Source organism: Betta splendens, chromosome 19, assembly GCF_900634795.4.
Source record: "Betta splendens chromosome 19, fBetSpl5.4, whole genome shotgun sequence".
NCBI classification, from domain to species: domain Eukaryota; kingdom Metazoa; phylum Chordata; class Actinopteri; order Anabantiformes; family Osphronemidae; genus Betta; species Betta splendens.
The window spans coordinates 659,425-680,991 of NC_040898.2; the positions used below are offsets into that span (position 1 = coordinate 659,425).

General features: G+C 46.2%; 2 protein-coding genes across 2 annotated transcripts; one reads left to right on the forward strand and one right to left on the reverse strand.

The window, feature by feature from the left end:
* Positions 1–2,767: 2,767 nt before the first annotated feature.
* On the reverse strand, positions 2,768–5,162 carry sdf2l1 (stromal cell-derived factor 2-like 1). Its single transcript, XM_029134579.3, has 3 exons — positions 4,896–5,162; positions 3,549–3,745; positions 2,768–3,451 (listed from the first exon to the last, which is right to left on the reverse strand). The coding sequence occupies exons 1-3, from the start codon at positions 5,071–5,073 to the stop codon at positions 3,173–3,175; spliced, it is 654 nt and encodes a 217-aa protein (XP_028990412.1). The 5' UTR covers positions 5,074–5,162; the 3' UTR covers positions 2,768–3,172.
* A 1,585-nt stretch (positions 5,163–6,747) lies between these two features.
* On the forward strand, positions 6,748–19,179 carry marveld2b (MARVEL domain containing 2b). Its single transcript, XM_055504438.1, is given in 14 exon segments — positions 6,748–6,906; positions 10,133–11,371; positions 11,557–11,592; positions 11,688–11,860; positions 12,034–12,205; positions 12,294–12,344; positions 12,635–12,771; positions 15,407–16,061; positions 16,184–16,345; positions 17,659–17,774; positions 17,931–18,041; positions 18,114–18,285; positions 18,376–18,417; positions 18,502–19,179. Coding segments are annotated over 13 exon segments (3,144 nt in total). The 5' UTR covers positions 6,748–6,906; positions 10,133–10,153; the 3' UTR covers positions 18,601–19,179.
* Positions 19,180–21,567: the final 2,388 nt, after the last annotated feature.

The window sequence follows — 21,567 nt, forward strand, 5'->3', positions numbered from 1 at the left end:
GCAGTGGTTCTAAATCACACACTCCGACGGAGATGTACAACGTCTTGCAAAGAATAATAATTAATAAAAACTCAAGTACAAATACCTAAGCTATTTCATTGGTCTTTAAAAGCCTCTGAATCCGTACACACATGTGAGAAGCCGACGGAGAGGATGTTGGAGATGCAGAAGGGGAAGATGCAGATGCAGTGAACAGTCTGTGACGTTCGCGGCGCTTTAGCGCCACCTGCCGGACGACGCGGCGCGCCGCACAATTCAGCTTTCCTTCAATTAGACACTGATTTATCCCTGTGAGCTTCTGGTCCCAGTGGATGTTGCCGGAACCAGAGGTTCTGATCAGGAATCAGATAGTTGATACCAGGTTTAATAAGTAACTAAGCTTAATTTGTATGGAGCTTTTCACAGACAGAATCACAATTTGCAAAGTGCAAAACTACAGAATGAAACGTTAAACACAAGTAGTAATAACATATTTAAACCTGAAGAACACTGTCAACAAAGGTCTGTTTAAATATGCGAGTCAAGGCATTCCACAGATAAAAGTGACACACTTCTTCACTCATGAGCGTTTATTGGGTGATTTACACCACTTACATCGCCCTCAGAGCCGCAGCCGTTCGGGGAAACACATCTGACCTCATGTGTCTGTGAGGAGGGATCCAGATCCAGATGAGATTAAAGCAGGCAAAGAGCGGATCTGCAGCCCTGACATTGAGCTGCTGGCCGTGAGTCTCCGTTATATTATACACGTTAACCTCGATCCCTGTTTACGCCCCCCAGAGAGAGCTGTCAGTCTAAATTAAACAGGGGAAGGAGGCTAAAAGGAGGAAACTGGACCACAGACACAGAACAACAACACCAGGGAAGTGTGAGGAGCATGAGGACCATCACTGGCTACAAGTCCAGCAGCCAGTGACTGAGGGGTCCAAGGACAGGGCCAGTGAACTAATACCTTCTTTAACAGATTCCAGGTTGGGCCTCTAAACCCCCCGCTGCCCACGATAGATCCCCCTCACACCACTCACAGGGTTCATTCACCCCCACCTCACACACAATCACAGGTGACAGGATGAGATCAGGTGAGAAAGGAGCTGAACAAGCTTCATCCAACAAAGGCTGCAGGACCTGATGGAATCAGCCCAAGGATGCTGACAGTCTGTGCTCCTTTTATAGGAAAAATATTTCTTCCTTATTTCTATGCAGTTATTATATGATTTATGACGTATGTTCTGCAATTAATATCTTATGTTTTGTCTTACTGTATGTATTTGACATTTCACCTAGTTTGCTCAATGGTTGTCTCTTCTTCCAAACCCAAGGCCGGGAGTTGTGTCTCTGTCTGTTGAGACTTAGTGCTCCTTCCTCTCTGATAGTCAGACGCCAGTGATGCAGGTGTGAGAACGTAAACATCTCTACACACACAGTGGCAGGGATGAGATGGTGCATCAGTCTGATTGGGCCACACAGACGTTCCAGCGTACACGGACAGAGGGTTAAAAGGCAGAAGCATCTTGAGGACCGTGGGCTCTTTGCATCACACCTTCGTGGTGTGTGCACTGATCTCACAGCTGGTTTTTGGTTTGTTGATGTGCACGATCAACATCCATGTTTTTGATTTGCTTTCCCCATTATTCTTGTTTTCCTTTATTTTTATAATAAATCACACAAGAGACAACTCTCTCATCTGCCTCTTAATTGGAAATTTCCACCACAGCTCCCCAGCGTTGTGGTGTCCTCCAACACATCTTCAACCTGAGCCTGCAGCTGGAGAGAGTTCCTCTTGGGTGGAAGAAGTCATGCATTGTGCCAGTGAATGACGCCACGTCCCAGAGTCCTCAGTGACTTCAGACCTCTGGCTCTGATCTCTCACATCATGGAGGCTTTTGAGAGGCTGATCCTGGACGTTCTGTGGTCAAACCCTCAGTTGACCCCCTTCAGTTCACATATCAACCCCATCTAGGAGTGGAGGATGTCATCACATATGTGCTCCATCCCACCTACAACCACCTGCAGCCTGGAGCCTCAGTGAGGATCATGTGCTTTGGTTTCTCCAGTGCATTTAACAGCATCCAGCCTGCGCTGCTGGGGGAGAAACTGAAGGACATGCAGGTGGAGCCCCCCCTGATCTCATGGGTCATGGACCACTTCACCAACCGCCCCCAGGACGTCGCCTGCACAACTGTGTGTCTGACACCTTCAGCCAGAGGCTGATCAGTATTAGGTTCTCCACAGAACGCCAGCAGAGGTCCTTCCTACCGGTGCCATCAGCCTGTACAACTCCACCTGTTCAGGAGCCTGCTAGGCCATAGCAGCACAGGAACACTCAGGTTTTACCAGCAGCACAACCTGCTGACCTTTCTCCATTAGCTCATCACTTATGGGAACAGTGAACTAGTTTCAATAGTTCACAGAAATAGGAAGGTGTGTATGTGTTATGCTGCTTGCTGAAGACGCCACATTGATGCTCAGGGTCTGAGACTTCTCTGACCTTCAGGAGAAATTTGAGCTGAGGACGCCTCTCACACAGAGGTCTGTTCACTGGATCCCTGGACTAGCGTCATCACTAACGGGGTCCACAGGTCTTCAGCTGCTTAGAGCAACTTCCCATCAGCAGTCCCTGCAAACCAGCTGATTCACTAACAGCTTCACAGATCGCGACCCTGCACTGTATGGTGTGTGTGTGTGTGTGTGTGTGTGTGTGTAGACTCACTCTGTACGACTGGAAACGATAGCATCATATTTATATCACACTTCACACAGTTTGACACACGTTTTTGCACATTTTATTGCAATGAATTCATTTTTAAAAATGGGTTCAACTGCTTGTTAAGTTACACTCAAACAACGTTTCAGGAATTTGTTGTGGATTTGATATTTACACTGATTATTGGACATGAGGCCTTTCAGCCCTTCCAGTGCGGTTGCTCTGGAGGTTAGCTGCCCGTCAGCCCTGCACTTCTCTTCCTTTTCTCACCAAATCTAAAACTAAAGGAAAAGAAACTAAGGAAAGCACGGCTACAACACAACATACCGTTCCCTTCTCTCTATGCCTTGGTGCGTTACAGTAGCATGTGATGAGTCAAATGTTTTACATCATTCAAACTCGGCCCTGGCAGCTTCAGAGCCACCACAGCGCTTCCCAGGCGTCCGCTGAGGCCTGCAGGCGATGGCGTCAGAGCTCATCGTGGCGCAGCGGCTCCTGGCTGGGCTGGATGAAGACGCCCTCCATGGTGCGCCACCAGTTGTGCTGGTTGGGAGAGCTCATGCCGTGCACCTCGCGCTGGCCGCGGATGGGGTGGCCGTACTGCTCGCCGGTCACGCTCAGGAACACGTCAGTCCCCACGTGCTTGAAGCGCACCGCCTCGTCACGCTCCCAGTGGAGGCCTTCGCACTGCACCGCCCACACGTCCAGGTCGTCGCCCTCCCCGTTCTCGCCGAAGGCGCTGACCTCCTGCAGGTCACACACAGGTTGTCAGTGCTGCGTACAGACCAACAACAACAACCATGAAGGTACAGTGAGAGCAGGCGTGTGTGCACCACTAACTGACCTGGTTGTTGGACAGAGGGGAGCTGAAGTGGTGCGTGTGGAGGTTCCGACCCGTCTTCATGTGTGTGATGCGGATCGACTGACCACACTTGATGGCGGTTCCACGCTGACATGGATACTTGGGTTTGCCACGAATCTGCCAATAGCTGTTTGCATCATCTGCGCTCTCCACCCCAGTTACAGACTGCTGTCCACTACCTGCGCGCACACACGGCATCATTATTCATTCATCATGTCCCCCTTTTACAAAATCTTTCATGCAATCACCAGAAACCATAACTAAAAAGGTATGTATATGTAATGAACCTCACCCTCTAAAAGAAACATTAGAAACCCTGATAAGACTCTGACTCTGAGGAAACACTTGTTATACTTTGGAGAATGTTTGTACTGTGTTTTTGAAGATGAATAAAAGCAATTTTACATAAAACTGCCTGAAGTCTAAATTGTTCTTTTTTTATTTTACCACATTGTTCTTGCTCATCCTAAGTAAAAGAAAATAGTAAACAACTGAATACTCTGAATGCATCTGCAGGCAAGCACAGCCTGGAAGTAATCACAACAATGCAATGTAGGTGTGGATGTCAGTGTGTTATGTCACAGTCAGGACCAAGAGGAACCGCCACAGATGCAGGTCCAGGTCAGAACAACTGATTGATGACTACAGATACGTCTTTGTGGATCTTCAAATGGATGACCTTCATCCATGAAGTCCAAATACAGAGCAAGTGTATTTGAGACGAGTTTCCAAGACGCCAAGTGAGCAAACACGTAAACGTGAATTTAGGCAGCCGCTAATCATCATCATCATCATCATCATCATCATCATCATCTCCTTTGTGGGCATATGACAAAAACATGTTGACAAGAATATTTAAGTTGTTTTATAGCTGCTTGAAGCTAATAGACAATAAAAGCACATGCACACGTACACCATGGCCTGGTGAAATTACTGATGAGGAAACTACGGTATTTTTGTTTACTTAAGCGAAATGCCAAAGGAATATAGCATTTACTTGTAAATTAGCTTTACTCTGAAAGTCCTGACCGGAAGCCTCAAGGAAGCCGTCTTGTTCCGTCGTAAGACATCGTGTAGTACAACACAGCACTGCTCCATCACCAAACGTAACAGTAGATCACAATGGATCCCAATGGTGGGCGCCACACAACCTAATCAGGTTCCACACAATCTCACTAGCGTCAGTCGGACACAAACGGCCGCGCTCTCAGGATGCTGTTGTCCACGGATGTTCACGTCATAGCGGCTGTTTTTGGACTCCACGTAAGAATGTTAGGATGAAACACGAGCCCCGCAGCGTGTGCGTGAATCCACGGGCACCGATCTCACCTGAGCCGTACTTGACATCGTGGGAATGCAGGCGGACGTCGTGTCTGGTGTTGAGCAGCTTCACCAGAGAGCCGCATGTGACGTAGCTGTGCTCCGAATCCTTCCCGTCACCGTTTGACCACAGCAGCACAAACAACAGTGACTTCACAACAACGCGGACGGCGGCAATTATCTCCATGTTCTGTCTCTAACCTCATGACCGGCGCACTCTACACTGACAGGACGAACTAGCACATTCAAACTTACTGATGACTTGAGCCAATCACAGCTTGACAAGTCCTGGAATACGGAAGCAAATATCGACGTGTGATTGGCCAAAACCGGTCACATGCGGTCAGGTTGAATTAGCGGAAGAGCGGATGTAATGTGCGTCTCTGTGGGACAGAACATGACATGACGTCAAAATAAGAATTAACAATACTAACAATAAATAAATAAAGGGATGCAAAGAAACAGGGGCAAACTGAGATTATAAAATAAATATAAAAAATAAGTTACAGCTATTCACTGGTATATAATTGGTATTTAATGTGAGTCTAAAAGTAACATGATACTTCATGAGACAAGATTTATACAAAGTTTATATCATTAAAGTAAAAGCAGTACAGTAATGAATGAAGTATGAAATCTCTCTTTCTGTCGTCCTACTGAGGTTCAGTGGAAGGACAGTATGTGTTGTACTGTTATGGACCAAATCAGACCACATATTTGTGGTGCTGCTCTGGGGACCAGACTTCTGCTGTAGGTCAGGCTTTAGGCTTTAACGACATTGTCATATAGGCTAATGTTTTTAAATGTTTGGACAATTGTTATGCTGTCACAGTTATTTATATTATAGACAAACACTTAATTTGTATATCATTTGAGATAGTTATGAATTATGAAACACAGGGACTGCAGCCAACTTTGGCTTCTGATTGCTTTAAAGATTTAACAAACTCTTGGAGCTTTATAACTAGCTATAACTAACTATAAGCCTATAGAGCAAATGTGTAATCGTATAAATAGTTTTTTTTATGTATAAAAAAGGTCTTAATAAATGAAAAATGGACTATTGGCCACTGTCCCTAAAGTGAGCAGGAAACTGACTGTTTCCATGTGACAAAGTTCAGAAGAGGAAATTTATTCCTGAAGAGTTAGTATCACAAGCAACTGACACAGGAAGCTAGCACTGGATAATTTATATACAATTTATTATCATCGTCAATATTTTTATTACTATCCTCCACTACTGAATGTAAGGACTTTTATTTTTGTTTTTATAATGTCTGTCTCTGGATTCCCTGTGGCAGTTTGGTATTTGTCAAAACGAATGGATGAAAATGAAAGCAGTGTAAAAGCGCTGTAGAAGTGCAGGAGCCTTCACGCTCAGCATTTGTGTTGTGTGTTTCTCTTGCTCACTGCTGTTATTCCATGGGATCCTATGGTGTTACTGCCAGACTTGGTTGATGATTATGATTAAAGCCACTCTCACCAGGATCACTCCTGCATCTTCTCTTTCTGTCCATTTTAGGCTCAAGCGTCACGCTTTGAGTCCAGCCTGACTTGTGTTTCGCCAGAATATATATCTTCCCATTCAGCCTGTTCTCACCTCTGGCTTTTCTTTGAAACGGGAGAAGAATCTAGTGAGACTGAGAAGCTGCAACCTCCACCAACTGCTTCCATCTTCCGTCTGTTCTGGGTTCTGAAACACATTATATTAAATGCAATAAAGCCAGGTAGCTACAATGACGTCGATAAACTGCCAAATTACTCATTATTTCCTAGGCATCATATAATAAAACCAGTAAACGAATAATACAGCGGCAGAAAATGAAAGGGGTGAGTTTTTCTTTGCGGGAAAACCGGATGTGAGAGGAGACCGTGAACGCAGCGTGAAGCCGTCGGACCTGCCAGGTGAGCTTCTCCTGACACCTGACCTGAGATCAGTGGGAGACTGGTAACAGTACTAGGAAACGTGTGGCAGGTGCTGCTCCCTGTTTCGCTCAGAAAAGCACAGGATTATAAAAAGGTAAGACGGCGTCCAGATACCGAAACGACTCGTTATCACACTTTTAATGGCAGGAACGTAGCGTTTGCCGCCATTTTAACGGGCGCGGCAACTATTTGTGACTTTGCTGCGTCGCTAAACAGTGGCGCTTTGTTTTTATGACTTAAAGCCGGATTTTGTCCGCTTGGGCGGATGCGTGGAGGCCTGTTCCCCACCGGTGTGTCTCGGGCTCTGTGGGACGTGAGCAAATGCTGGGACCGGTTCTTTTTGTCCGTCAGAACTGGCTCAAAGGTTCTAACGGCAGGATGAGTGGATGTGCGGGAGGCAGAACAACAGCAGCATAGATGTTAATATCACATGTTTGTATATTTACAGTACAGTAAAGTTTTAAATTGGTCACATCGTAACACCTTTTATTCATACGGTCTTGGCTGAAGCGCTAATGGAGCAGGAAACAGCAGAGCTACAAGTCAAAGTACAGTATTCTCACTTTAGAAGGTCGGTAAAAGTACAAAGTTGTATAGTTCTACATGGTCTTAATCTATTTAACTAGTACAAAAATGTACTAGTAGTAATATTTGTTTCACATATTTCTCCTGAAATTAAAAATTAAGTTTAAGAGGCTTAAGTTTTAAATGAAACTTAAGTTTAAAAGACTTAAGTTTAATTTGTGTATATAATTATAGCGTCAACCACGAATATTATATGAAGAAGTAAGTAAGATCTTTATTGCTCTGTCTTGTAATGATAGCGATAGTTTGACCGGTGATCAATTCTAGTGAATCACCAATCTTTAGTTTGTTATCAATGGAAGTGTCTGTGTGAACTCAGTGTTGAGCAGCAGTTGAAATAGTTCCATCTGAGGTTTTTAGAAGTGAAAATCACTCAATCCGGGATGATTTAAAAGGTAACAAACAACAAAAGCCATCTCAGGACTGTACAGAACACAAACACAAGTTAAAGTTATGTAGAGTAATCCGTCTGCAGCAGCGGAGCAGAAAACCCGCTCCGGCAGAACCGGGCTCAGGCCCATGTCCGCCTCCACTGGTTGGGGTGAGGGGAAGTACAGCACAGGTTGAGTGTATAACACCAAACTAGAAGGATAAACAGGAGCCCATGTAATTTAGTCCTAAATGTCCAGGACAACAACTGAAACATGTTCTGATGATATTCCACAAAAGACATCTTACAGATTTTAATTTGCTCTTGTTTTGTTTACTACTTAATTAACTTAGTTTGAGTTTAGATTGTCTCAGCTTTACTTCCCACTCACTACAGTGCTTATTGGAAAACTAAAATGGCTGCTCACTGTGCCATTGGGATCTTACCCATTTGTTGGTTCATCTGCTTTATTCGTGTATGTACGAATAAAGCAGATGAACCTCAGTCGTCTCCCTCTTCAGTTCAACACATCGAGGGCCACAATTACAGGAGAACTGATTTCTACTACTGTGACAGAGCCCAGTTTCATATTCCAGCTGACAGTGTAAACACCTCCGCAGGTTCAGAAAGCAGTGAAGGTTGACTGTGTTTCCATATCACACCCAGGTCTGACAGATAGGATAGGATACGACTTTATTAATCCCGCAATGGAGATATTTTTGTGTTTTCAGCAGCAATTGACAGGGCAAAGAAGGAAAAAGTAAACAACAAACAAATTAATACTTGTACATACTTGTACTAAGTAATACATATATATACATTAATATTAAACAGTCATCAGTAATCAATTGTGCAAGAGTGAGGCATCAGCAAAAAACAAATAGATTCACACAATTCATAGTGTCAAAACAATGATTGATGAAATAGTGTAAGCACTGCACAAACTCAACGGACAAAAGTTCAATGTGTGGTTACACATTGTGGTACACGTTGTGTGTCACTACTATGTTGTCCAGTCTGATGTCTGTGGGGAGCAATGACCTGAAGCAGCTCCTTCCTGCACTGTGGCTGTAACAGTGTGGTGCTGAAGGAGCTGCTCAGAGCCTCAGTGCGGTGCAGGGGATGGAGGTGTTCTCCATGATGGATGTTAGTTAGTTTACCAGCATCCTTCTGTCCTCCACCTCCTCCATGGACTCCAGTGTGCACCCCAGTACAGAGCGGAAGCAGCTTGTATACTCATACAGGACTACAGAGGCCACCACAGTGTCATAGAAAGTCCTTAGCAGCTGTCTGCCCACACCATAGGACCTCAGTCTCCTCAGCAGGTGGAGACCACTCTGGCCCTTCTGTAAAGAGAGAATCAGGTGGTTATTCTCACACCAGCTCACAAAGTCAGCGATGACCCCCCCCCATACTCCTGCTCGTCCCTCCCCCCATACACATCCAACAATGGCTCTGTCATGTGAGAACCTCTGTAGGTAACAGTGGTGGGAGTTGTACTTAAAGTCTGACGTGTTTAGAGTAAACCGAAAGGGGAGAGCACCATCCCCTGAGTTGCCCCAAGCTGCATAGTACCACATCAAACACAGTCCTTCAGCCTCACAAACTGTGGCCTGTCTGTGAGGTAGTTGATGGTCCAAGCAGCCAGATGTTGGTCTACACCTGCCACCGCCAGCTTCCTCGAGCAGTGATGGCTGGATGGTGTTAAAGGCACTGGAGAAGTCAAAAACAATGACCCTCACAGTGCTCCCAGGGCACTCCAGATGAGACAGGGCCTGATGCTGCAGGTAGATGATGGCGTCATCCACCCAGATGCCTGGTCGTTTTAATCTGTGGTGTCTGCTGTTTCACCACTGGAGTGTGAGCAGAGAGATGAGCCACGAGCATCCCAAAGGGGGGTGGAGGGTATGTGCGTTCTTGACATTAGCATGTAGGAGGTCCAGAGTTGTATTGTCTCTTGTGTGGCAGTTAACGTACTGCCACACATAGGGTGAAGTGGGGCAGGGTGGTGAAGAGGGGGGAGCAGACATGGTTAAAGTCCCCAAAGATGAGGATCAGGGCGTGCGGGTGCTTTGTCTGCCGCTGGGACACGGTGCTGTGCATGCGCTCACGCGACAGCAGCGTCGGCCGACGGAGAGATGTGAGCCTGACTACGAGCACCTGGGAGAACTCTGGTGGGAAGTAGTACGACTGCTACCAGCTCAGTGGACCTGCTACAGTGCTGTTCTTTAACAGTGATGTGGCCTGAGTTACACCATCTGTTGTTCACAAACACCCCCCCTCTTTCATTTTGCTCATTTAATGCTTGTTGCACCATCACACTGTGTTGTATTCATGTTAAAGCGACTCTTGTTCCTCTCTTTAGCAGTTGCAGAGTCCTGGTCCCATGTCGTCGGGAGGAGTTGCTCATTCCGCCCGGTTTGACAGGGTGCGGGAGATCCCTTACTATGACCAGGTTCCGGTGGAATCCTACAGTTGGTACCCAGATTTTGCCGGGGACCCTCCGCCTTTGCATGGAGCAGTGCCGGCTGTCAGCCTAGACCCCCTCCCGCCGCCCCCTCTACCTCAGCAGCCAGCTGTTGGTCCGGACTCCTTTGACTCCCCGTACAATGACGGGCCAGTGGAGGCTGACTCTGATGCCATGGACATCAAGCCAGTGCGCCGCTTTATCCCAGATTCTGTCAAGAACTTCTTCCGTCGCAACAGTAGTAAACGTGACAGCAAGGGTTTTTCCATCCCACCATCTCATTCCCCCGCACCCTCCTCCAAGAAAAGTGCCCAGTGTCACACCACAGCAGGAGTCCCCTGCTCACCCCCACACTCAGCCCCTCCGTCTCCCTCCCTTCCTGGCTCCTACCGGGATCCCTATGGAGGCTCTGGGGGCAGCTACACCTCTCAGAAGGAACGGGATGGGCTGCTGCTTGGGGCTGAAGCCATTGAATCTGCATCTGCAGTGCCTACTAATGTGTCATCCCAGACCTACCAGGAGCGGGTAGAAGAATACCACCAGCGGTACGCATACATGAAGTCTTGGGCTGGTCTGCTGAGGATTCTGGGCTGCGTTGAGCTGCTGATTGGAGCTGCCGTGTTTGCCTGTGTTTGTGCTTATATTCATAAGGACAGTGAGTGGTTTAACCTGTACGGATACTCCCAGCCCCAGCTGTATGGCGGCTATGCAGGAGCATATGGTGGATATAATTACTACACTGGTCCCAAGACTCCGTTTGTCCTGGTGGTGGCTGGTCTTGCGTGGATAGTGACCGTTATCCTGCTTGTCCTTGGGATGACTCTGTATTATAGAACCATTCTTCTGGACTCTTCTTGGTGGCCACTCACAGAGTGTTCCATCAACCTGGTCTTGGCCGTGCTCTATTTGGCTGCAGCGATAGTGTATGTGAGGGACACAACTCGTGGAGGAATGTGCTACATGCCGGTCTTCAACAGTGGGCCGAATGCAGCCTTCTGCCGAACCGAGGCCGGACAGACAGCAGCCATCATCTTCCTCTTCCTCAACATGGTGATTTACTTCATCGGTGCAGGCGTTTGTCTGAAGCTGTGGAGGCACGAAGCAGCCAGGATGAGGAGGGAGGCTCTGGCACAGGAGGTATGACGTACACCAGACAGACCGTAGGTGGTACTGGGTTTACATGAACATAATATGAAGAAATGCTAACTCATGAAATCCATTAAATAAACTCAGATGGTAACTAGATTATTGAATGATTTCTTTCCAACACAAATGAGTAATGTGACTAATTCCCAGTCTTCATTCTTCCCCAATGTGCCAAGATGAAAACAGCTGGATCCTCAGTTCTTCTGTCTATAGTAAGTTCCAAGAATAGGTTTTATGATTAGCATCCATTGAGCTGAGCATTAAAACGGAGCAGTGTATGCTTTAACACTTTGGGTTGTCACTACAGCTAGCTTCTAGGACCTCAGAGCAGACTCCTCTCCCCACCATGCAGCCAGACATCATGGATGCCCCGATGGAATCTGCAGCCGCTCCTCTCATGTCCCTGCAGCCTGAGATCCTCCGAGGTCACATACCAGCTGGACACATCCCCAAACCCGTCGTCATAGCAGACTACGTAGCGTCAGTATTTCCTTTATGTTCTTTACGCCATAGTTCTTGGTATGAATGCTTATGTGGTGGTAACCTGGGTCCAGTAGTTGTTAGGTGGACAGATAAGGTCATCTGTTGCAGACTCATTCAGCTGCATGGAGCTAGTTACTTATAAAGACTTGTCCTCTGTCCTGTTTCCACAGTAAATACCCCAGCATCCGCTCAGATGAAGAGAGAGACCAGTACAAAGCTGTGTTCAATGACCAGTACGCTGAGTACAAGGAGCTGCACAGGGAGGTTCAGGCCATGGCCATGAAGTTTGAAGAGATGGATGAGATGATGCAGAACCTTCCCGTCCGACCTTCCAGCCAAATGGTACAAGATCTTAATGAACAGAAATGCAGAAAACTATGTATGGAATCCTGGAGTGAGTGTTTAATCTATACCATTTGTTTGTTTTCAGGAGAAGGAACGAATCGATAACATTGTGATGGAGTATCAGAAGAAAAAAGCTGTAAGTAAACATAAAATGTGATTTAAGTCCGTAAAGTCTATGCTCCAGTTTGAGGATTAGTCCTTAAAAGTGTCTGCACTGTGGGTTTTGTAATCTCCATCCTGGAACAATGGACTAGAGATGAAATAGATGCATGTGCGTGTTCTTACTTTACTTCACTTTTGGAAGCACAAAATGATAAATGACTTTATAGACTGTGAGGGCCCTTTTACAGTCTGCATCAACCCAAAATATAATAATAGCCGTCGGCCTGCAGCCGAGACAAATCATTTGTTTTCTTTTGTTTTCAGGACCCGACATATCTGGAAAAAAGGGAGAGATGTGAATACCTAAAAAACAAGCTCTCTCATATCAAACAGAAGATTCAAGAGTACAACAAGGTCATGGAGCAGAATGACAGCAGCTAAAGGCTGCATCTCACGTCAGGGTCTCGCCATCTGAAGGAAATCAAGGCTAATGACATGCAGTGGAACACGATTGTTTTTTTATCTCATCAGTAAACGTGTGGCAAACATCTGGGTCCAACAGTTTATGTGGACAGTAGAGGCCAGAGAGGCAGCTGGAGGTGTCAGATGAAGTGTGTTGTAGAAATAGAAGCTTCCTGATGTAAAACTTAATGTGAGCTTTTTATTTGCTTTTGTAGGATTATGAGGTACAATGTGAACATTTACTGAAAGCTCTGCTGTCTAACCTATGGATCGTTTTCCTGGAATGTGAGGAATGATGGGTGTTTTTATAATTTTTCTCCTTTTGTAAAGTCTTACTGTACATTTGTAAGGTTGATGTCCTCCTGGTATTTCTGCCAAATGAAGCACCTTTTTAAACATTTTTTCTGTTTTGTGTTTTTTACAAACACGTGTATGCAAATCCCAGTTTATTAGTTTGTAGCCCAAGTCTTTCTCTACTTATGCTAATTGTTTTGAGATTAAAAAGCATAGTAGAATTTTGTGAACACATTCTTGCTTTTGTATAAAACCCCATTAACTAACTGAGATATAATTGTAAAACACCATGAAGCTTGATCTACTGGGCATCTTCTGCTGATGAAAAATATCAGTATAATAAATAATATTTCTGGGTCCTCAGAAAATATTGTGTATTTATTCAATTTCACAATCTGTAAAGTTGAGTTATTCTTAAAACATGCCACACTATAACTAGAACAGCGACAGTGGTGGTGGATTTGTGCATGAGAATCTGAACTGCTGGTCCAGAGAGAGAGAGATCGCTCGACTGTTACGATTATGATTTGGTTCAAATTAAAATGGTTGATTAATGAAATAAGCTCTAGTGGGCGTTTGTATTGGGTCTTAACCTTACTGCTTGAAGTGCTTTGAGGTGAGATAAATTGATCCTACCGTGTATGAATTTACCGAATATCGTTAATAATAAACGTTGACTTATAAATGCTGCATCTCCCTAATTTAACACTAACCTGCCTGTCTACCCACATACCGTATGTAAAGTCGCCTAAATCACCCAGAACAAGACCCGGTCCAGTCAAAGGGAGCTGTGGCCTCACTCTGGACGGAACCAACAGCCTGAAGCCTTGACAACACTTTAAAGGGTGAACTTCGTGTCTCCGCTGGCGTTTGTGACAGTCTCTTACCCACAAAAGAATAAAGCTTATTAGTATTTGGTCATTTGTTGTCATTTACAGGATATCTTGTTATTGTTTAATGGTTTCATAACACTCTTGATTTCAGAGGAATGTGTTTTGTGTTTTCGCTGGTCTCGTTCTTGGGATTTGTACAGGGTGTGAGTCCCTGGAGCCGGAAGTAAACTGTTATTGTGAAGGTCGTGGGGGCGGAGCCGCACAGGTTGGACCTGTCGGACCCGTGGGGCGAGCACGTCACGAGCACACGCCCGTTGGCGCGTCCCCGCGGAGTCCTCGGCGCAGTAGAAAGGATGTAACGAGGCCACTGCGAGTCGTTCTCCTGCATCTACTCCGCTCGGCGCGACTCTTCACAGCAGGTAACAACAGTTCATATGAGCGCTTTAGCTTCAGTGGTCGAGAAAGGTGCGTTAACGACATCAAACATTAGCTTAATTAGCCGCAGTATTTCTGTATTAATTAAGACATATTCAGCCCAGAGTTGTGTGAACTTACGTTTCGTACGTATCTACATTTCACGTTTCCAACAACTGTTGTTACGACTCTCTCTGTAATAAGACTAAACTTAATAAACTAAACTTGGCTTCATTTCAAATCTTTCAAGATGTTTGCGTTGTGTAAAATGTTAAAGGAAACCATAAATCCAGCAGACAGACGTCAACGTAGACGTCTGTCAACGAGCGGTTTCACTCTGGAGGAAAGCAGTGGTTTTGGTTGTGGACCAACAAGTTTTTAGACATTTTAATTTACAAAACTACTTCTGAATAAATAATTGATATTAACTGGACGTCTCATAAGTCGTTCTAAACCATTTTATCAGGTAAGAAGTTGTCTGAAACGAACACATGAAAGGTTTCGCTGTGTCTCAGACTTGGTGAAACTGTCAGTCATTCATTGTGGAGCTGAGAATAGTTAGAAAAGGAACAGGAGCCAAACTTTGACTGATGAGCCCAGTAACACCAGATGCCACTGTGTGGTGGGAACACTGGGCCACGTTGTGTAACGTGCCTCTGTGCGCTTGTCTCCATCAGGTGAGAGCTGTTGGACGTCAGCATGGCCACTACCAAACACAGCGCGCCTCCGTACCAGCACAACGGCAGAAGGCAGTGAGTCGCAGCTCTTCACCGGTTCATCTTCAAATGAAGATAGCTGTGCTTTCTCTCATCATGTTGCTGTGCAGGATTTCAGTCTTGTTCATGTTATGACTTGTTATTTCTCTATACTTCCACCTGCCTGTCGCTGCTCACGTGGAGCAGAGCTGTGTGTTTGTTGTCATCAGCAGCAGACGACATCCTTGGCTCTTATTGTTTCATGCCCTTGTGATGTTGATTTAATCTCACTGGGCTTTAGGTGTCAAAGGAATTTATGAAATGCAGAACTGTACCACTTGAACAGTGAGGTTTCAGTGTGTCTGTGAATTGACAGCTGCTCTGTCCTCCTGTTTCAGTCACCACCGACCCAAACACAGTGAGCTCATGTCCAACCGAACCTTCTCCACCTTCCCACCCGAGAAGATGCTTCAGTACTATCGCTGGACCTCCCCCCCAGGAGTCATGAAGATAATGAGCATCATCATCATCATCATGTGTGTGGCTATATTTGCCTGTGTGGCCTCCACCTTTGCTTGGGACTATAATATGGGTGGCCTAGTGCCAGGATTAGGGTACGGCGGCTCCTACGGCGGCTCCTACGGCGGCTCCTACGGCGGCGCAGGCTCCTATGGCAGCGGCAGCTATGGGGGTGGATATGGATATGGAATGCAGATGGATCCTGTTGCTGGCAAAGCCTTCATGGTCACCATGGCAGCCCTTACCTTTTTAGCTGCGCTTGTGATTTTTGTTTTGGTTATTTCGAGGCAATCGACTGCTCGCTCTCCAAAGTTCTACCTGGCTGCCATCATCATCTGTGCAATCTTGGCTTTTTTGGTCATCATTGCCACTATTGTGTACAGCGTGGCTGTGAACCCAACAGCCCAGTCCTCCGGTTCTGTGTACTACAACCAGATCGTCCAGCTGTGTGCCCAGTACCAGACGGAGCCCCAGGCTCAAGGCATCTTCATCAACCAGTATATGTATCATTACTGTGTGGTGGATCCCCAGGAGGTGGGATACGCTTCATGCTGAATGTTAAATGTTTAGCTCACCTGCAGACAACCTGTTTGTCTCCTCTGTTATAAGTGAATGTACCTTCAGCCCTCTGACCGTGTGTCCTCTGGTCACTGCAGATCATCGCCATTGTCCTGGGCTTCCTGGTGTTTGTCGGCCTCATCATCCTGCTGGTGTTTGCAGTCAAAACCCGCAACCAAATGAGGCGCTGGGGCCCGCACCGCATTCTGTGGGACGAAATTAAAGTCATCAATGTTGCTCACACCAGTGTTGGAGAGTGGGTGAGTGTGTGCTTGTTTGAAATGGACACCAGCTGTCTGCCAGGTGTGTGTGGATCAACTGAACTGTGAGCGTTTAGTTTGGACAGAAGCACCTGTAAATGTGCAGCTTCTCCCTTTGCTCATGAGCATCACCGCTGATGACAGGAGTGCAGGCTTCGTTCATGAACACAGTCTAGGAGCACGTGTCCCACATAATAAGATTAATAAGAAGAAGAAGTCAGATTTTCACGGGAGCTGTCACACAATTTCAGTTAATTTGCAAAGTACTTTTCATAGACAGCGGTAACATTGTAATATTATACTAATGAAAATTTGCTTCGCAGTTTGTAGTTTATGTTGTTTATTTTATTCTTTGCTCGTGTTTGAACATGGGAATAGTGGAGTCTGACCTGGTGTCCTGGCAGTTTATTCCAGAGCCAAAGCCATTAAGATTTTACTGAATAGCTGCTTACATTCTGTACAGACAGAAAAGGCTGAGGGGTCTGCTTGAGGTCGAATGACGAACCTCTCACGTGATGGGGGCCACTGTGTGCAGCAGGCGAAACATGAGAGGATGGTTTCACTTGTGGTTTCTGGGTGTGGTCTGATTAGCTGCTCCTAGTTGAGGCAACATGTGTGTCAACATAAAACCTGAGCGAAGGTGTAAATACGGCCACTAAGGAGCGTCTAGCCACCCAACGAGCTGACGACACGCTGTTAGTAGCACTTACACTCTTACTCTGTGAATGTCCCAGCAGGAACATTCAGTTGTACTGGCTGGACTGGAGACGTAGTTTCAGGTAGTGATGGTATCAGTGGCATTCAGGAACGCAGGGAGAAGTGGAGGAACCGGTCGTCCTGGTGGACAGCTCATAGAACCAGTATTTATAGTGTGTTCATGAGAGTCTCAGTGGAACCTGACCGAAACCTCAGGCAACCAACACTAGAACTCCTCTAACTGGAAACTTTTTACTGTGGAGAATATTTAGTAAAATAACGACAATAAAAACACAGGATGTGGAATAAAAAAAATCTATGTCGCTGAGAATGGTCCTCTGTTTGGAATACAGGCTTTCTGTAATACTGTCTCTGAGCTTGAGCTGAAATTGCCCTGATGACATCATCAACCCTTAAGTTTGTTTCCCAGAAGACATGGGCAGTTGTTTTAAAGCTCAACCCTACTTGATTTATTGTTGTGACTAATATTTGTGTGGACATTAACACTTAGAAAAGAATCTTTCACTTGTTTTTAGTTGACACATGATTCTGTTTAAAGCACCTGCATTTACAGTCACCCAAACTGATGAAAAATGTCTGACGCTGTCGTTCCTTAGGTCAACAACGTGTCTGGTCGCCCAGACATCCTGCTGAATCAGCACAACGACCAGGTTGGAGGCTCCAGAGACTATCTGGACCAGCTGGAAAGCAACAAGCCTCTTTACCTGCCAGGGTAATCACTTACATGTTCTCATTCAGTTGTATATATAGTATGTTGCTTTGGGTCAGAGATTAGTGTTCTTGTACAGCACAGGGAACCAGGACAACAGTTTCATTAAAGCATTTCACATTTGGTGGCAAACTGTATGATCAATACTTACCTTTGCAGAGACTCAGACATCAGCAGCTCTATGGGAGGCCTGAAGCCCAAGCAGTGGATCAGGGACTATGACACCGGTGCAGAGTCTGGAGACGACCTGGAGGAGGAGGACTTCTCCCAGTACGTACGCCTGCAGGTTTTTAATTTCTGCGATGTTTGCTCACATTAATTCCTTTCTCCTCTGGTCTGCAGTTTGTTTCCTTCTATTGTGGATGAGCAGGAGCGTTTGAACTACAAACGGGAGTTTGACCAGGATCACAAAGAGTACAAGAACCTGCAGCGAGAGCTGGACGGCGTAAACCAGGACCTGGCTCAGATGGACAGAGAGCTGGAGCTGTACCCTTCAGGCAGCCCGCAGTTCCTGGTGAGTCAAGGAAAACATGGCATCAATATGAGCATTGTTTGAGCTCTGTCAAATGTCTGTTCTCTTGAACCACTGTGTTTCTCATGCCAGGACGCCTTGAATAAATACAACAAACTGAAAAATATGAAGAAGGTAAGGCTCTGTACACAGTGTGCACAGTGTGCTGTTCCTCATAGTGATTTGGTGACGTGTGCTTGACCTTGCTGTCCTCTGCAGACCTCTGACTACCAGAGCAAGAAGAGGAGGTCTAGGTATCTCCGGTCTAAACTGTCCCACATCAAGAGGAAGGTCAGCGAGTACGACCGCCGACCGTGAACCCGCTCACATTGAAGGAGTCCGACCCACTGTGTATTTCAGTACCAGCGCTCGTCAGGGGAATGAAGGATGTGTTTTTTTTACTATTGTCTCGATCAGCGTCTTTCATCAAGGACTGTTTTACAGCATAGTTGAATTTGAGTTTGATTTATTTTCTCCTTGACTTGAACAAAGACGCATAAGATGCTTTTTACTGTAGCTCGGTACTGGACTGTATTCTGTAGCTTTAAACTCCAGCTGAACAGGTTTTGGACTGGTATATCATTTTTACAAAGCATTTGTTGTATATAATTACTTTTTTGTGATGGAATTTCTGTCCTTGTGATTGTATGTTCTTTTTATTGAAGTCTCTCATGTAATATATTACAAAGTTTTGATGATCGCACTGTTGTTTATGTCATTAACATTTTTAGTACTGTGAATTTCATTTATTATCCTCCTCGAATTCATTATAGCTGCTTTAAATGCAAGTAAATAACTCCTCCCAGCATTTTGCAATAACTCCTTCCTGATGTATTTAAACATAAATACAACTTTCTGCTCATTTGCATATTATTCCGGAAAAAGGAAGTAAGTTACCTATCAATAAAAAAAACACTTGTCTCAAATTAAGGAGCTTGACTTATTGTGTTTTACTGAAGGCTGAAACTTATGGCATCGAAGTAAACAGAATGTACCACCCTGTGTCCTGTGGTCCCTGCAGGTCATTAATGGAGTCATTGCTTTTCTCTATGTATTCTCATATCATATACTGTAGAGCAGGGTACAGAGGGAATAAGGTCCACTTACAGGAGGTCGTCTGTGGCTTTACATGCTACTGTTGCTTTTGGAGAAAAGATTGAGAGGTTGGAGGGGGACATTTGGCTCACAGGCCTCACGGTGACAAATAATGAATAATGCACATTTGATACTGTGAAAGGTTTCAGGAAAGACGGACACGGGATTACTTGTGGAGACTGGATTCCTTTAAAGGGATGATGCAATCAACTCAGTTTAAATCAGTGATGATGATTAAATCTGCATTCAGGCACAGGACGGGGAGGAGGGAGTAGTATAAGGACCATGTGGTTAAACCTGGGAAAAATCAAAATCAGAATCAGTTTTAATGGTTTGCACAGGACAGGCAAGGAATTCTATGTGGTCTGACTATGTCTTTGTTCCCTCTACTAATTGTTTATATTTTTAATAAAAAAAAAGTTAGTGAGAGTCATTGTATAGTGTGACTGGTAGAGTTCAGATCAGACACAGCCTGGGGCAGAAGCTGACTCTCTGTCTGCTGGTTCTGGTTGTTCTGGTGGTTCTGTTGGCCATAGCTCTGTGCCAGAGGAGAGGAGGAGTTTAAATAGTTTGTGTGCAGGGTGCGTGAGGTCAGCATTGATACTGGGTGTGTGTGGGGTCAGCAGTGATGCTGTGTGTGTGGGGTCAGCATTGATGCTGGGTGTGTGTGGGGTCAGCATTGATGCTGGGTGTGTGTGGGGTCAGCATTGATGCTGGGTGTGTGTGGGGTCAGCAGTGATACTGGGTGTGTGTGGGGTCAGCATTAATGCTGGGTGTGTGGGGTCAGCATTGATGCTGAGTGTGTGTGGGGTCAGCATTGATACTGGGTGTGTGTGGGGTCAGCAGTGATGCTGTGTGTGTGGGGTCAGCATTGATGCTGGGTGTGTGTGGGGTCAGCATTGATGCTGGGTGTGTGTGGGGTCAGCATTGATGCTGGTTGTGTGTGGGGTCAGCATTGATGCTGGGTGTGTGTGGGGTCAGCAGTGAGTGTGTGGGGTCAGCATTGATGCTGGTTGTGTGTGGGGTCAGCATTGATGCTGGGTGTGTGTGGGGTCAGCATTGATGCTGGTTGTGTGTGGGGTCAGCATTGATGCTGGGTGTGTGTGGGGTCAGCATTGATACTGGGTGTGTGTGGGGTCAGCAGTGATGCTGTGTGTGTGGGGTCAGCATTGATGCTGGGTGTGTGTGGGGTCAGCATTGATGCTGGGTGTGTGTGGGGTCAGCATTGATGCTGGGTGTGTGTGGGGTCAGCAGTGATACTGGGTGTGTGTGGGGTCAGCATTAATGCTGGGTGTGTGGGGTCAGCATTGATGCTGAGTGTGTGTGGGGTCAGCCCCCACACACATCCAGTATCAATGCAGCATTGATGCTGGTTGTGTGTGGGGTCAGCATTGATGCTGGGTGTGTGTGGGGTCAGCAGTGATGCTGGGTGTGTGTGGGGTCAGCATTGATGCTGAGTGTGTGTGGGGTCAGCCCCCACACACATCCAGTATCAATGCAGCATTGATGCTGGTTGTGTGTGGGGTCAGCATTGATGCTGGGTGTGTGTGGGGTCAGCAGTGATGCTGGGTGTGTGTGGGGTCAGCATTGATGCTGGTTGTGTGTGGGGTCAGCATTGATGCTGGGTGTGTGTGGGGTCAGCATTGATACTGGGTGTGTGTGGGGTCAGCATTGATGCTGGGTGTGTGTGGGGTCAGCATTGATGCTGGGTGTGTGTGGGGTCAGCAGTGATGCTGGGTGTGTGTGGGGTCAGCATTGATGCTGGGTGTGTGTGGGGTCAGCATTGATGCTGGGTGTGTGTGGGGTCAGCATTGATACTGTGTGTGTGTGGGGTCAGCAGTGATGCTGGGTGTGTGTGGGGTCAGCATTGATGCTGGGTGTGTGTGGGGTCAGCATTGATGCTGGTTGTGTGTGGGGTCAGCATTGATGCTGGGTGTGTGTGGGGTCAGCATTGATACTGTGTGTGTGTGGGGTCAGCAGTGATGCTGGGTGTGTGTGGGGTCAGCATTGATGCTGGGTGTGTGTGGGGTCAGCATTGATACTGTGTGTGTGTGGGGTCAGCAGTGATGCTGGGTGTGTGTGGGGTCAGCATTGATGCTGGGTGTGTGTGGGGTCAGCATTGATGCTGTCAGCCCGTTTTCTGAGTCTGGACCGGTACAGCTGCTCAATGGAAGGAAGCTCAGTCCCAAT